The 16,550-nt window shown below is 41.8% G+C and overlaps 1 protein-coding gene across 2 annotated transcripts in view; it reads right to left on the bottom strand.

Annotated features, from left to right (window-relative positions):
* Positions 1-15,715, bottom strand: part of LOC131200997 (cytochrome P450 2J2-like) — a 39,797-nt gene extending 24,082 nt beyond the window's left edge. The window contains exon 1 of one of the 2 annotated variants that reach the window (XM_058188470.1): positions 15,424-15,715. In XM_058188470.1, coding sequence (XP_058044453.1) covers positions 15,424-15,594 — 171 coding nt within the window. In that variant the 5' untranslated portion in view covers positions 15,595-15,715. Of the gene's footprint in view, positions 1-12,799; positions 12,867-15,423 lie in introns of those variants that run through there. The other variant, XM_058188471.1, reaches the window with a different exon arrangement.
* Between the last annotated feature and the right edge of the window lie 835 nt (positions 15,716-16,550).

Below are 16,550 nucleotides of genomic sequence, written 5' to 3'. Positions count from 1 at the left end.
AACCCAGGATTTCAAGTCTGGTGGCATAAGGTATTTTGTTGTATTCAGAGGAGTGGAGAACTCTTCTTGTAAAATATTTCTGGACACGTTCAGTTGTATTGATGTCTGAAATGTGATATGGGTTCCAGACAGTCGAGCTGTATTCAAGAATTGGTTTGTTTAATAGTTGTTTAATTGGTTTATTTAATAGTTTGTTTAATAGTTTGTTCGTTTGCACTAACAGGAGTGCAAACTCAAAGGCATCTTATGACCGATTACCCACAAGGAGGCAACAGAATTGTAGATAGCATTCAGGGTTTATTTTGCATTCCCTCTTAGACAAAGAGATAAACAACGTTAATTTTATGCCTTTCTTCCCTGAAATCTATCCACACTTTCACTCTGCTCCAGGCAAGGTGTGGGTAGCTAGGTGCTAAGCTTTGCCTATCTCTATACCATTATTTCACAATCTCAGTAGATTTAAGACAGGTGTGTCCAAACTTGTCAACTTTAAGACGTGTGGACTTCAACTCCCAGAATTCCTCAGCCAGCCATTGTTGGCTAGGGAATTAAGGGAGTTGAAGTCCACAGATCTGCATAAACCTTCGGAAGTTTATTTTTTTATGTACTTATTTATTGAATTTATATTGAAATGGTATTTTATATTTATATTGAAATGGTAGAAATGGTGGTAGACTTTAGGAGAAACCCTTCCATACTCCCACCTCTCACAATACTTGACAACACAGTATCAACAGTAGAAACCTTCAAATTTCTAGATTCTACCATCTCGCAAGATCTAAAATGGACAGCTAACATCAAAAACGTCATCAAAAAAGCACAACCAAGAATGTTCTTTCTGCGCCAACTCAGTAAACTCAAACTGCCCAAGGAGCTGCTGATCCAGTTCTACAGAGGAATGATTGAGTCTGTCATTTGCACCTCTATAACTGTCTGGTTCGGTTCTGCAACCCAACAAGAAAAACACAGACTTCAGAGGATAATTAGAACTACAGAAAAAATAATTGCTACCAACCTGCCTTCCATTGAGGACCTGTATACTGCACAAATCAAGAAGAGGGCCGTGAAAATATTTACAGATCCCTCACATCCTGGACATAAACAGTTTCAACTCCTACCCTCAAAACGACGCTATAGAGCACTGCACACCAGAACAACTAGACACAAGAACAGTTTTTTCCCGAAGGCCATCACTCTGCTAAACAAATAATTCCCTCAACACTGTCAGACTATTTACTGAATCTGCACTACTATTAATCGTTTCATAGTTCCCATCACCAATCTCTTTCCACTTATGACTGTATGACTATAACTTGTTGCTGGCAATCCTTATGATTTATATTGCTATATTGATCATCAATTGTGTTGTAAATGTTGTACCTTGATGAACGTATATTTTCTTTTATGTACATTGAGAGCATATGCACCAAGACAAATTCCTTGTGTGTCCAATCACACTTGGCCAATAAAAATTCTATTCTATTCTATTCTATTCTATTCTATTCTATTCTATTCTATTCTATTCTATTCTAATATAGTATAATATAATAAAAATCACATGCCCCGCCCTAGTGACCAGCAGATCACATGAGCCATTTAATGGGCTCCATCCCGCTCTGGATTCCCCAGGCTCGCTGGCAGAACCAGGTCTTCAGCGCCTTCTGGAAGAGTGTTAGAGGAGGGCAGGAGTGCAATAAAAAAAAATCCCCTACTGGTTCTGTGGGCGTGGCTTGTTGGGGGAGGTCATGTGACTGGGTGGGCGTGGCCAAGTCGACATCACTCACATCGAGGGGCTCCTCACTGGCCTCTCCCCTCCCAGCCACTCCTTATCGTGAATGTCGGGAAAATGGGGAGGGGAATATTCCTGCCTCCCTTCCTTCCCTCAGTCTGTGCTGAGATTGAGGAATGGATGACAGGCAGGAAAAGGCCCTTCCCCATTTTCCTGCCTTGCACAAAAAACGACTCCATTCCAGATGCTCCCCGTCCCCCTGTCCCCCTCCCTCCTGGGGACTACCTTAAAAGGGATAGGCTGCAGCAGCTCCGTTGGGAATGGAGGGAGAAAAGTTAGCATTCTCTGCTGCATTTAATACTGAATTCTGTGGAATATGAGCGGCCAGAAGAGGTGAGCGGTGACCAGCTAGGCATGGGTGGGGCCAAGGAGAGGTAATTACAACTGGTTCAGCAAACTGATGCCCATAATCCCTAGCGGTTTTTCCGAACCGGTAGGATTTCACCCCTGGAGTAGGGGCCGTTCTAATCTCTGGGGGAATGATGCTCCAGAGAGAGAAGGAGCCACCATGGAGAAGGCCCTTCTTCTGGGTTGTTCTGTCCTCCTTCGCCTCCATCCGAGCGATGGCTTAATTAGCTGGCACTATCAGCCCTGGCAGCAAAAGAGCGAGCGTATGCCAATTGGTTCCGTTATCTCCCTCGACGCCGATAAGTCAAACAGTACTTCAGCTCTTAGTTCAGCAGTTAATTTGCCTGCTACGAAGAGGCATAGCAGCTCTCGCTGCCTTTATATCCTGTGGAGTGTGGCTCCATGACTCAGCACTTCCTAGGCCTGCCCCACCCCTGCTTCTGTTGTTCCCTCCTCTCCTGCCTACAAATCCTAGGGTCCAACCAAGCCTGATTGCCATCAGCTGGATCTGAAGGCATGGCCTGGGGGGAAGAGTCAGTGGACGGAGGCCTCATTATCTCTTCCACCTGGCCTGCTTCTGGCTCCTGGAGCTGAGCCAGGGAAGCCGGTGCTTCCGAGGTAAGTCCTGACGGCCCTTCCCTCTCACTTTCTAAGTCACCTTCTGGCAGGAGGCCTGGCTCCAAGTCACTTTCTGGCAGGAGGCCCGGCTCGGGTGGCGCAGATACAACATGGGTCCCACCAAGTGTATTTCCCTCAGGGATGGGACCCGCAACATTCCCTGCCTCCCTGCTTTGTTGGGTCAGGTAGATGTGACCAGCAAGAGACGGCCCCTCAGATAACCTGGTCCTGAACCATGGAGGGCTTTAAAGATGACAACCAGCACTTCAAATTGCACCCAGAAGCAAATTGGCAACCAATGCAGCTCCCGCAGGAGAGGTGATACATGTACACACCAGGGTCTGCACAAAACCATGCATTTTGCAGCAACTGGAGCTTCTGGATGCTTTTCAAGGGTAGCCCCATATAGAGGGTGTTGCGATAGTCAAGACAGGAAGTGACTAGGGCATGAGTGACTGTGACAAGTTCATTGATTGTTGCTCGGACAACTCTCACAAATGCTCAGGTGCACAAATAGAACATTCCCAGTTCCAACATTCAGGTTTATGTAACTTTCAGGTGGTGAAGAGAAGAACCAAGCTGGAGCATGACAGATTCACAAGCTTCCTCTTCCCCAACCCTATGAGCTATGGGTTATAAATCCACACCTTCAACCCTATCATAGCCCTTCAAGTATGTAAAAATTGCACTCCGATCTCCTGTTAATATTCTCTTGTTTAAGCTAAACAGGCCCGACAGCACTGATCATAGAAAGCTATCATCTAGTGGAGAGGTTTGCAAACGTGGCTCTTTTAAGATTTGTGGACTTCAACTCCCAGAGTTCCTCAGCCAGCTTTGCTTTGCTGGCTGAAGAACTCTGGGAGTTGAAGTCCACAAGTCTTAAAGGGACCAAGGTTGATGACCCCTGATCTACTGCAAATGAAGCATTGACTGGCTTGAGTCCCATAGCAAAATATGGCATAGTTTTCCTATATGGGAAGCCACCACCCACTCCTAGAAGAATGAAATATTTTGAGGAATATTTTTAAAAAGGCAGAATATTATATTTCCCTAAAGGAGAAATGGAAAAACGTGCTCTTGGAGGCAGAAAGCAACCCCCACCTTCCTTAATAGCCCACAGCAGATGTCAGCACTTAAGAGATAAAGAGCTTATTGAAAACTAGATAGCTCTACTCAGAGGCGAAGCAAATACCGCAGGCAGAAATCCATTTAAGGCAGGATATTTTGAAACTCTCTGCAGCAAAGTCTGAGCAAAAGTAGAATGATAGGATTAGCCCTCACTCAAGGTCCAACACAGGAAAAAGCTATTAAGCCACAATGGGAATTGCCCAACTCCCTTTCAGAACACAAGTCCCTTCATTACATCACCCTGAGAAACTTCAACCAAACTTAGTTCAAACAAACACCTAAGATATGGAGCCAGCTATGACCCCTAAGTAACCCCATGGGAGTCTAACGACAGCCAATAGAATACATGTTTTTTTTTTATTTAATTTTGTCACAACAGTATACATAAACATTGTCATAGTAAAAAGAAAAACATATCATGAAATATAAGTAAATATAAGTAAATATTATATAATATTATATAATATTATATAATATAAGTAAATATAAGTAAAAGATATGCATAGCTATATTAATTAGATATAATAAAGAGAACAAAAATCAAATAAATAAAAAATCGAATATGCACGCCCCTTATAGTCCTCTTAGGAATGCGGTGAGGTCAATAGTAGACAGTTTTTGGTTGAAGATTTTGGGATTTTTTGTAGAAACTATGGAGTCAGGTAATGAGTTCCAAGCATTAACAACTCTGTTGCAGAAGTCATATTTTCTGCAATCAAGTTTGAAGCGGTTGACATTAAGCTTGAATCTATTTTTTGCTCTTGTAATATTGCGATTGAAGCTGAAGTAGTCATTTACAGGAAGGATATTGCAATAGATGATTTTGTGTGTTAAACATAGGTCATGTCGAAGTCGATGGAGTTGTAAGTTTTCTAATCCCAGGATTTGAAGCCTGGTGGCATAAGGTGTTTTGTTGTTTTCGGAGGAGTGAAGAACTCTTCTAGTAAAATATTTCTGGACGCGTTCTATTGTATTTATGTCAGAGATGTGGTGTGGGTTCCAGACTGATGAGCAGTATTCAAGAATAGGTCTGGCAAATGTAGTGTAGAGTTTTTGGAAAAGAAGCTGCGTAAAATTAGGTTAACTACTTTTAGAGCCTTTTTTGCTATGTAGTTGCAGTGGGCTTTGGGATTTAGGTCATTTGATATGAGAACTCCAAGATCTTTGACAGGGTGAGGGTCGTCAGTAAGGTAATGACCATCAAGTTTGTACTTGTTGATAGGATTCTTTTTTCCAATATGTAAGACTGAGCATTCGCTGGTAGAGATTTGGAGTTGCCAAGTTTTAGACCAATCCGAAACTAAGTCGAGGTCTTCTTGAAGGGTAGAAGTATTGTTAGTGGTATTAAATAGTTTGACATCGTCAGCAAAGAGAACACAATAACTTGAGATGAGGTCACAGAGATCATTTATGTATAGTATGAAGAGCGTTGGATCAAGAACACTACCTTGGGGAACGCCACTTTTGACAGGAACAGGATTTGATATAGCATTACCAATTTTGACCACTTGTTGTCTGTTTGACAGGAAGGCGTTTATCCAATTGTGAAGAGGTCTCAAAATGCCGTAGGATTTTAGTTTGAGCAGTAGTTTATCATGTACTACTGAATCAAAAGCTTTGCAGAAATCTATGTAGATTGCATCTATTGCTTTACCTTGATCAAGGTTGGTAGTTCATATGTTTTTGCAATGAAGAAGTTGTAAGTTACAAGACAATTTTTTTCTGAAACCAAATTGTTTATTAGAGAGAAGGTTGTTTGTTTCAAGGTGGAATGTAATGGATTGGTTTATGATAGATTCCATTACTTTGCATGAGACACAGCATAGAGAGTTAGGTCTGTAATTTTCAACTAGGCTTGGATCTCCTTTTTTGAAGATAGGGATGACTGTGGCTAGAGACCAGAGTTTTGGAAGGGAACTAGTTTTGAAGGCTTTATTAAAGATTATGCTTAAGGGTTCATCTATATTAATTGAAAGTTTTTTTAAAAAGTATGCACATAGTCCATCTGGTCCAATAGATAAAGATGGTTTCAGGTTGCGAAGGGCTTTTTCAACATTATCTTCAGTGAAGTCTATATGTGTTAGGTCGTTGTTTTCTTCTGTGAAGTTTATATGAGTTAAGTCGTTGTTAATATTATTGGTACGATTGGGGAATGTTGGATATGAGCCATCACTGTTTACAAAGACTGAGCCGAAGAATGTGTTGAAGAGGTTTGCTTTAACTGTATCGTCAGTACATTCTTTGCCGTTAGGTTCTTTTAGTGGTGGGATGGATCTTGTTTCTTTAAGTTTATTGTTTACAAAATTATAGAAAGCACGATTGGAATTAGTGCGTAGAAGGTCTTCTTGTTTGGTGTGGTAAGTGTTACATTCTGTTTTTATTTGGTTGCAAATATTCTTGTAGCGGTTTTTGAAGTTTGCTACATAACCCTTTTTGTTTTTTTCCAGAGGGATTTTTTTTTTGATTGTAGTTTTTTTATTGATATGGGTAATTTGCTTTTCTTTTTTGATTTTGGTGGTGATTTGTGGTACGTATAGTTTGATGATTTTATTGATTTCAAGTAGGAATATTTTATAGTAGTCTTCTACAGTGATACAGGTTGAGAATAGATTTTGCCAGTCAAGAAATGAGAGATCATTGTTTATAAGGTCATAGAATAGAATAGAATAGAATAGAATAGAATAGAATAGAATAGAATAGAATAGAATAGAATAGAATAGAATAGAATTTTATTGGCCAAGTGTGATTGGACACACAAGGAATTTGTCTTGGTGCATATGCTCTCAGTGTACATAAAAGAAAAGATACATTCATCAAGGTACAACATTTACAACACAATTGATGATCAATATATCAATGTAAATCATAAGGATTGCCAGCAACAAGTTATAGTCATTCAGTCATAAGTGGAAAGAGATTGGTGATGGGAACTATGAAACGATTAATAGTAGTGCAAATTCAGTAAATAGTCTGACAGTGTTGAGGGAATTATTTGTTTAGCAGAGTGATGGCCTTCGGGAAAAAACGGTTCTTGTGTCTAGTTGTTCTGGTGTGCAGTGCTCTATAGCGTCGTTTTGAGGGTAGTAGTTGAAACAGTTTATGTCCAGGATGCGAGGGATCTGCAAATATTTTCACGGCCCTCTTCTTGATTCGTGCAGTATACAGGTCCTCAATGGAAGGCAGGTTGGTAGCAATTATTTTTTCTGCAGTTCTAATTATCCTCTGAAGTCTGTGTTTTTCTTGTTGGGTTGCAGAACCGAACCAGACAGTTATAGAGGTGCAAATGACAGACTCAATAATTCCTCTGTAGAACTGAATCAGCAGCTCCTTGGGCAGTTTGAGCTTACTGAGTTGGCGCAGAAAGAACATTCTTTGTTGTCCTTTTTTAATGATGTTTTTGATGTTAGCTGTCCATTTTAATGATGTTTTTGATGTTAGCTGTCCATAGTTGGCTTTTTTTAAAATTGTAGTTTGGAGTACTATTGTTGTGATGATTTATGCGAGGGCGTATGTTTAGTATGTTCTTGCACAGGAACAGGAAGCTCAAATTCAAAGCCCAAGAGAAGGTATGAAAACTCCTCACTCTCAACTCAGTTTTGTCAGCTGCACCAGAATCACAAACGTGGTTCTGCTTCATCAATAAATGGACCCTCTTTCCAATGAGCCACCAGCCTCCATTTTGTCTCCAGTGCCTTTCTCCCAGCTTGGAACTGAATCAGATGGATATTTAGATATTCCCACACTACCTTTCAACAAGCTGCTTTTATTCCTCAACTCGACAAACTTAGCCCTTGGAACAACTCAAGACCAAGTTCCTATTCACAGCAGTATAACATTTTAGCCAACAGTAAGATTTAGCATCTCCTGACTTTAGAAGGAACCAAATTAAAAGTATTCCCAATACCAGCAAAGCAGAATATTTGTAGTTTAGGATTGAAATGAGGGGTCCTTGGTGCTCTCGGAGCTTGGTTATTTTTTGTGCAGACGTTTCATTACCAAAACTAGGTAACACCATCAATCTTAGCACTGAAGAAGCTGAAGAAGCTTCCTGGATGAGAAGCGAAACATCTTCAAAGAAAAACAAAAAAGTCAAGTTGCCTCTTGAAAAAGCACCTTTGGGAAGACATGGGCAGATTTAATATTATGATGCATCATTATTCTAGGGCATATTGCATAACCAGATGTTGCAAACGCCCAAAAAGATAACCATCTCGGCTGGCTGTTGTATTGTTTGTTCTAATCTACAAAGGTTGATATGATAGCTGCTTCAGTGATAGAAGCAGTGGTGAAATCTAATTTTTTTTACTACCAGTTCTGTGGGTGTGGCTTGGTGGACGTGGCAGGAGAAGGATACTGCAAAATCCCCATTCCCTCCCCACTCCTGGGGGAAGGATATTGCAAAAACTCCATTCCCACCCCACTCTGGGGCCAGCCAGAGGTGGTATTTGCCGGTTCACTGAACAACTCAAAATTTCCGCTACCGTTTCTCCGAACTGCTCAAAATTTCCGCTACCGGTTCTCCAGAACCTGTCAGAACCTGCTGGATTTCACCCTTGGATAGAAGTTAATTTTGGATAAACAGAACGGTCTCTTCCTCTGAGTGAAGTTTTAGCAACAACTTGAGAAATGCTAGGGCAGGGGTCTGCGAAATTGGCTTTTTTAAGACTTGTGGACTTCCACTCCCAGAATTCCTCAGCCAGCAAAGCTCTTCAACTCTTCAACTCTGGGAGTTGAAGTACACAAGTCTTAAAAGAACCAAGTCTGCAGACCCTTGTGCTAGGGCAACCATATGTTGCCAGAGATAACAGGTGTTAACATAGGATAACAATAGGATAACATAGGATAACAGGTGTTAACATAGGATAGCAATAGGACTATAAAGGGCATGCATAAGAGCACAAAAGTGCCTACCGTTCCTGTCTTATTGTTCCCTTTATTATATCAAATTAATATAGCTAATGCATATTCTTTACTTATATATATATATATATTTTCTTCATGATACTAGACAACACAGTATCAACAGTAGAAACCTTCAAATTTCTAGGTTCTATCCTATCGCAAGATCTAAAATGGACAGCTAACATCAAAAATATCATTAAAAAAGGACAACAAAGAATGTTCTTTCTGCGCCAACTCAGTAAGCTCAAACTGCCCAAGGAGCTGCTGATTCAGTTCTATAGAGGAATTATTGAGTCTGTCATTTGCACTTCTATAACTGTCTGACTTCAGAGGATAATTAGAACTGCAGAAAAAATAATTGCTACCAACCTGCCTTCCATTGAGGACCTGTATACTGCATGAATCAAGAAGAGGGCCGTGAAAATATTTACAGACCCCTCACATCCTGGACATAAATTGTTTCAACTACTACCCTCAAAACGACGCTATAGAGCACTGCACACCAGAACAACTAGACACAAGAACAGTTTTTTCCCAAAGGCCATCATCACTCTGCTAAACAAATAATTCCATCAACACTGTCAAACTATTTACTGAATCTGCACTACTATTAATCTTCTCATAGTTCCCATCACCAATCTCTTTCCATTTATGACTGTATGACTATAACTTGTTGCTGGCAATCCTTATGATTTATATTGATATATTGACCATCAATTGTGTTGTAAATGTTGTACCTTGATGAACGTATCTTTTCTTTTATGTACACTGAGAGCATATGCACCAAGACAAATTCCTTGTGTGTCCAATCACACTTGGCCAATAAAAATTCTATTCTATTCTATTCTATGATATGTTTTTTTACTTATGACAATGTTTATGTATACTGTTATGACAAAATTAAATAAAAAAAATTAACATTGGTATTAATAAACTTACCACAAGGAACCGAGGGAGAAGATGAAAACTTTGGGGATTGTGGGGGCTAAGAATGTGAAATCATTCCCCTGAAATGACAACAGGGGCCTCTGTGGCTCAGACTGGTAAGACAGTCTGTTATTAACACAGCTGCCTGCAATTACTGCAGGTTCAAGTCCCACCAGGCCCAAGGTTGACTCAGCCTTCCATCCTTATAAGATAGGTAAAATGAGGACCCAGATTGTTCGGGGCAATAAGTTGACTTTGTATATAAATATACAAATAGGATGAAGACTATTGCTTGACATAGTGTAAGCCGCCCTGAGTCTTCAGAGAAAGGCGGGATATAAATGCAAATTTTTAAAAAAAACTAGTAAGTTGTCTTGCATTGCAATGGCTTCTGTGCTCTTATTTTAAGCTATTATGACAAAAAGCTTCTTGGATGAGAAGCGAAATGTCTTCAAAGAAAAACCAGAAAGTCCAGTTGCCTCTTGGAAAAAAAGCACCTTTGAGACATCCATGACCTGGATGGCTGAGAATCTTCATAGACAGCTACAGTATATGGCAATTTTTCCTACGGCTTTACTTTAGTTGTATTTATTCATTTTGTTAAGGGTAATCTGGGTTCACAACCAAAGTTGTGAGTTATTGAGCGGAGTACCCTACGCATGAAAACGACTGAGACCGGTTGTGGACAGTAACAGTTACTACACAGACAATTACATTGGTATCTTACTGCAATCAGAATGTATTTATTTATTCAGAAATTTTAATTGAGTCTCGATGGGTCACAGCTTAGCACCTTCCTTCTTAGAATACATTTCAGATTGTTTTAGGCTGGGTATGTTTTCTCTTTTATTGGTCAGTTATGTGCAGACTGGTTTGCCCGAACTGATAGGGGTGGTAATTTCTGCTATCAGTTCGGGCAAACCAGTCTGAATGGCTGAATATCACCTCTGGTTATGTGTTAGTCTACAGTCTCATCAGATAGTAGACTATAAGCCATGATTGTCCCTGAAGTCATGTTCTATCAAGAAATAATTGAGTTGGACCCTTCTCGAAGTATACCTGATAAAATATTTGTCCAAAAGTCCTCTGCTTCTCAGACTCTATCCGGTTCCAAATGTCTTTCAATCAAAAAACCTTCTCTATGCCAGATAGCATAAAATGTTTTCATTTAACACCTAATAACATCTGAGCCACAAACATCTGGAGGACCAAGAGAGTTTTATGTATCTCTTGGCTGCCATCTAGTGGGAATCTGGAGTATCCCACCTGGAAATGAGCTAGCACTAGAATGTCAGACTAGATTAGGAGCGAGGAGACCCCCAGACTCAAATTTCGATTCTACCTTGAAACTCAAAGACTAAGCCTGGTTGTGCTCATCTTTTGCAACTAAACCTCTGTTACAGTGTTGGTGTGAAAACAAGGCTGTGTTTGTCCAAGATGGTTGTTGTTAGTTGCGAAGTCGTGTCCAACCCATCACGACCCCATGGACAACATTCCTCCAGGCCTTCCTGTCCATTATCATCCTCTGGAGTCCATTTAAGCTTACGCCAACTGTTTCAGTGACTCCATCCAGCCACCTCGTTCTCTGCCGTCCCCTTCTTCTTTTGCCCTCAACTGTTCCCAGCATGAGGCTCTTCTCCAGGGAGTCCTTCCTTCTCATTAGGTGGCCAAAGTATTTCAGTTTCATCTTCAGGATCTGGCCTTCTAAAGAGCAGTCAGGGTTGATCTCCTCTAGGACTGACCGGTTGGATCACCTTGCAGTCCAAGGGACTTGCAGGAGTCTTCTCCAGCACCAGAGTTCAAAGGCCTCAATTCTTTGGCGCTCAGCCTTTCTTATGGTCCAACTTTCACAGCCATACATTGCAACTGGGAAAACTATGGCCTTGACTATACGCACTTTTGTTGGCAGGGTGATGTCTCTGCTTTTTAGTACGCTGTCTGGTTTTGCCATAGCTTTCCTCCCCAGGAGCAAGCGTCTTTTAATTTCTTGGCTGCAGTCCCCATCTGCGATGATCTTGGAGCCCAGGAAAATAAAATCTGTCACTACCTCCATTTCTTTCCCATCTATCTGTCAGGAATTGAGAGGGCCGGATGCCATGATCTTAGTGTTCTTAATGTTGAGTTTCAACCCAATTTTTGCACTCTCCTCCTTCACCCGCATCAAGAGGCTTTTTAATTCCTCTTCGCTTTCTGCCATTAGAGTGGTATCATCTGCATATCTGAGGTTGTTGATATTTCTCCCGGCAATCTTAATTCCAACTTTTGATTCATCCAGCCCCGCCTTTCTCATGATGTGCTCTGCATATAAGTTAAATAGGCAGGGCGATAGTATACAGTTTGTACAAGATAACCGTAGCCATTAAAAACATAATGGCTGCGTAAATATTATAAATGTGCAATACATGCTGTCCTTGTTTTGCAACCACAATTGGGTTTGGCAGTTTCTGCTGATTGCCGGCTGCAACCAATTTGGCAGTTCAATTCTCACCAGGCTCCAGGTTGATGCAGCCTTCCATCCAGGAGTGAAATGCTCCCGGTTCAACCCGGTTCGGCCGAGCCGGTAGCGATTGTGGCTTGTGATTCGGAGAATCGGCAGCGATGGCGGTGTTTTTTTACTCTCTGCACATGCGCAGAAGGTTTTGCGCATGTGCAGAGGGTCTGTGTGCGCCTGTGACACGTGCGCAGAAGTGAAGCGAGCACATGCATGGAGACCATGCACTTCCAAGCTAGTAAGGAAGGTAAGTAGATTTCACCCCGCTTTCATCCTTCCAAGGTCGGTGAAATGAAGACCCAGACTGTTGGGGGCAAATACGCTGACTCTGTAAACCGCTTAGAGAGGGCTGTAAAGCACTGTGAAGCGGTATATAAATCTAAGTGATATTGCTATTGTTATTAGCTCTCACATATTTCCCTTAATGGCCAGTTGGTCAGATTCCTGTAGAGACCTTAAGCTTGCAATGTGTCTTTATACTCATTTGAGCTGCCTGAATCTCTTGATTTTTCCCGTCACTCCCACCAGTTTTTCTCCTGAGGAGCCTTGCTACAGAGTACGTGTTCCCAGGGATCTTCCTGTAAAGATAATTATACCTTACACATCACCTCTTCCCTTGTCCACGTGCATTTGCTGCATGATCTCTCCCAACCTCACTCCATAGTACTCGTGCGTCCTCTTGGCCTGCTTGGGATTCACCTAGGATTTGCAACTTCCTGCTGGCTTCCTCATTGACTTTACTCGTGGGAAGCTGTCAGGAAGTCATAAGCTATGGTCATGTGACATCCTCACTTAACCCCATTCCTAAGAGGACTATAAGGGGCGTGCATAAGAGCACAAAAGTGCCTACCATTCCTGTCCTATTGTTCCCTTTATTATATCAAATTAATATAGCTAATGCATATTCTTTACTTATATATATATATATTTTTTCTTCATGATATGTTTTTTTTTTCCTTATGACAATGTTTGTGTATACTGTTGTGACAAAATGAAATAAAAAAAAATGAGCCATGATATTTACTTAACAAAAGCAACAGGGTCATGTGAAGTACTCACTTAATGACCCAATGACCTTTAACAATAGCAATGGGGGTACCCGAACTTGCGAGCTAAATGCTGGAGATGTGACTGTGAAGATGCTACTTATTACCGTCTACGGTGGACTTTTTAAAAAATCAAATCATTTTGGATAAGGATATGGTGGGTTATGCAAAATGTTTTGAAAAAGAAGATAAAAGTTTACTCCGCAATTGTTTTTATTGGGTATAACTATAGATTGTACGGTAATAGATTAAACTGATCTTAAATTTAATATCAGCAGCCAGACTATTGGTAGCGCAGTACTGGAAGAAGGAACATTTGTCTACGATTGATGAATGGATATTAAAAGTTGCTAACCTGGTGGAAATGGGAAAAATCTCAGCATATTTGAAAGACTGTTCACAAGAGAAATACATAGTGGAATGGAGAAGATGGACTGACTATATTCAAAATAAATATCAGACTAAGAAATATCAAATAGCTTTTGAATGAACAAAGTGTAATGGAAATTAAGGCTCTATGGAGGGATGAGAGTTTATGGACAGTTAGCATAAGTTTAGTTTATGATTATTGGAAGTTTACTACACCCTGTATTTTGCTCTGGAAAGTCTCGGGGGGTGGGGGGCTGAGAGTGGGGGAGGGGTGGGGAGGTAGGGGAGGGGAAGGAGGGGGGGATATTTTTTAAAACCTTGTAAAACTTTTTCAATAAAAAAAAAACAATAGCAATGGGGAATGTCAGGATTGTTGTCACTAAGCGATGCGGCCACATTATCCCTGCCCCCGCACCATTCTCCCTTCCTCCTTACTAGTAGAGAAGCAGGATCAGAAAATATCTGCTCAAAGATTCCCATTGATGACACCAAATTTAGACCTGGTGAGTTCCTAAACTCTGAGAAGCTGTAGAGCAGTGGTTCTCAACCTTTATAGTGCTGCGACCCCTTTAATACATGCTGCGACCCCTTTAATACAGGACGGAGGCATTAAAGCGGAGACTCCTCCCCTATTAAGTTGATTGTGCCTGAAGCCAGATTAGGCTAGCGATTGGGAGTGATTGCAGCTGGCTTGAGAGGGAGACATCAGAGCAAAGATTTCTCTCTTTTTTAATTCATCATGCCTGAAGCCGAATTCGGCTAGCAATTTGAAGAGCCTGCAGCTGGCTTGTGGAGTCAACCATTGGAGCGTGATTCTTCAACTTGCAAGTATACTTCCCATATTTCCAATGGTCTTAGGTGACCCCTGGCAAATCGTCATTCGACCCCCAACGGTGTCGCGACCCACAGGTTGAGAACCGCTGCTGTAGAGGCTTTATTTGCCAGATGCTAACAGAGAATAAACCCGGGCAAGAACAGATCTTGACAAGAAGGCCCTCAGAATGCCTAAGAACTCTGTGAGTGGATAGAGAAAAACCCTCCTTATACAGGAGGCATAAATGGATATTGTAATTAAGGAGGGTCAAATGAATGACACAGGAGGCCTTCATTTCTGAAGATTTCCATGTGTGAAATTAGAATAAAGCTGTAAGAAATAGGGGGATCTGAATTTTGAGACGTTCTTCTAAGAGGCTCTAAAACAGGGGTGTCAAACTCAATGCCTGAGGGCTGGATCCGGCCTTTGGGGTGCTTAGATCTGACCCACAGGACCACCTTGAAAACAGCAAAGGACCGGCCTGCAGTGCCTCTGGTAGCAAAAAAAGAGCTCGGGAACCCCTTTTTGCTGGCAGAGGGCTCAGCCCACCACACATGCCCCCGAGACGAGTGATGTTGAGCTGGCCATGCCAACCCTGGCCACACTCAGTCTACCTCCCCCTCCACCACCACCCCCGAGGTCAAACACAATCCTGATGTGGCCCTCAATGAAATTGAGTTTGACATCCCCGCTCTAAACTGTAGCTCGTTTACCCTACGCCTACAGCTGCCAGGACAACTGAAAGAATAATTCAGAGATCAGGTCTGATGACATCTCTGTCCATCTCTCTTCCTTCCTCGAAGATCGAGATCCAAGAAGCCTTTATGGAATTCCTTCCCGGGGTTTACATCAATATACCCAAGGACGGCCTAGATCATTTTAACCAACATTGCTTTTCGCTGGAAAACGATTGACGGTTCTCTCCCCCCCCAAATCCTTTAACTCACCGAACGCAACAGATTTAATTTAGCAATGAATTCAAAAGGGTTACCTTAGACAGAGTCTCTTGATAAAGCCTGATGCCAGCTTGCCATAAGCTTCCAGTGGCAGGCAACGGAAGCCATCCCGAAGGATAACGACTGCGAAACCAGAATTGTCTTAGGAAGTAGAGCATCAAAAGACTCAGGAGAATGGTGACTGACAAAAGCTCTGTTACGGACATTCTCCTTTTATCCCTTTTTTTTACTTTGTCCGGACTTGTCAACTTTACATGGAGATCTGCTGATCCTTCTCTCTCCGGCCTCACAAACTTTTCCAGTTCTTTCAGTCAGCCCACAGGCTCCCTTTTAAATGAAAGTGCAAAATCACTCACATCATTAGACTAATAAGCAAGCTTGCAAGGTCAGCTGCTAGGTATGGTTTTACATTAAGGTTCAAGCAATTTAATTTTTAACCACACCACCCACGTGCACCTAGAATTAACCTATGGTTAATTCAAGCATGCATTGCTCACATAATTGAAGGAGCTGGAAGGTAGGTCTGATATGGAAGGCACCAAGATCCAATTCGGTATTGTTGTTGTTAGTTGCGAAGTCGTGTCCGACCCATCGCGACCCCATGGACAACGTTCCTCCAGGCCTTCCTATCCTCTACCATCCTCTGGAGTCCATTTAAGCTCACGCCTACTACTTCAGTGACTCCATTCAGCCACCTCGTTCTCTGCCGTCCCCTTCTTCTTTTGCCCTCCATCTTTCCCAGCATTAGGCTCTTCTCCAGTGAGACCTTCCTTCTCATTAGGTGGCCAAAGTATTTGAGTTTCCTCTTCAGGATCTGGCCTTCTAAGGAGCAGTCAGGGTTGATCTCCTCTAGGACTGACTTGTTTGTTTGCCTTGCAGTCCAAAGGACTCGCAGGTGTCTTCTCCAGCACCAGAGTTCAAAGGCCTCAATTCTTTGGCGCTCAGCCTTTCTTATGGTCCAACTTTCACAGCCATACATTGCAACTGGGAAAACAATAGCCTTGATTATACGCACGTTTGTTGGCAGGGTGATGTCTCTGCTTTTTAGTACGCTGTCTAGATTTGCCATAGCTTTCCTCCCCAGGAGCAAGTGTCTTTTAATTTCTTGGCTGCAGTCCCCATCTGCGGTGATCTTGGAGCCCAGGAAAATAAAAACTATCAC

Source organism: Ahaetulla prasina, chromosome 6 (genome assembly GCF_028640845.1).
Source record: "Ahaetulla prasina isolate Xishuangbanna chromosome 6, ASM2864084v1, whole genome shotgun sequence".
NCBI lineage: Eukaryota > Metazoa > Chordata > Lepidosauria > Squamata > Colubridae > Ahaetulla > Ahaetulla prasina.
The sequence above is the reverse complement of the archived record's forward strand: the minus strand, read 5'-3'. Positions and strand labels throughout refer to the sequence as shown.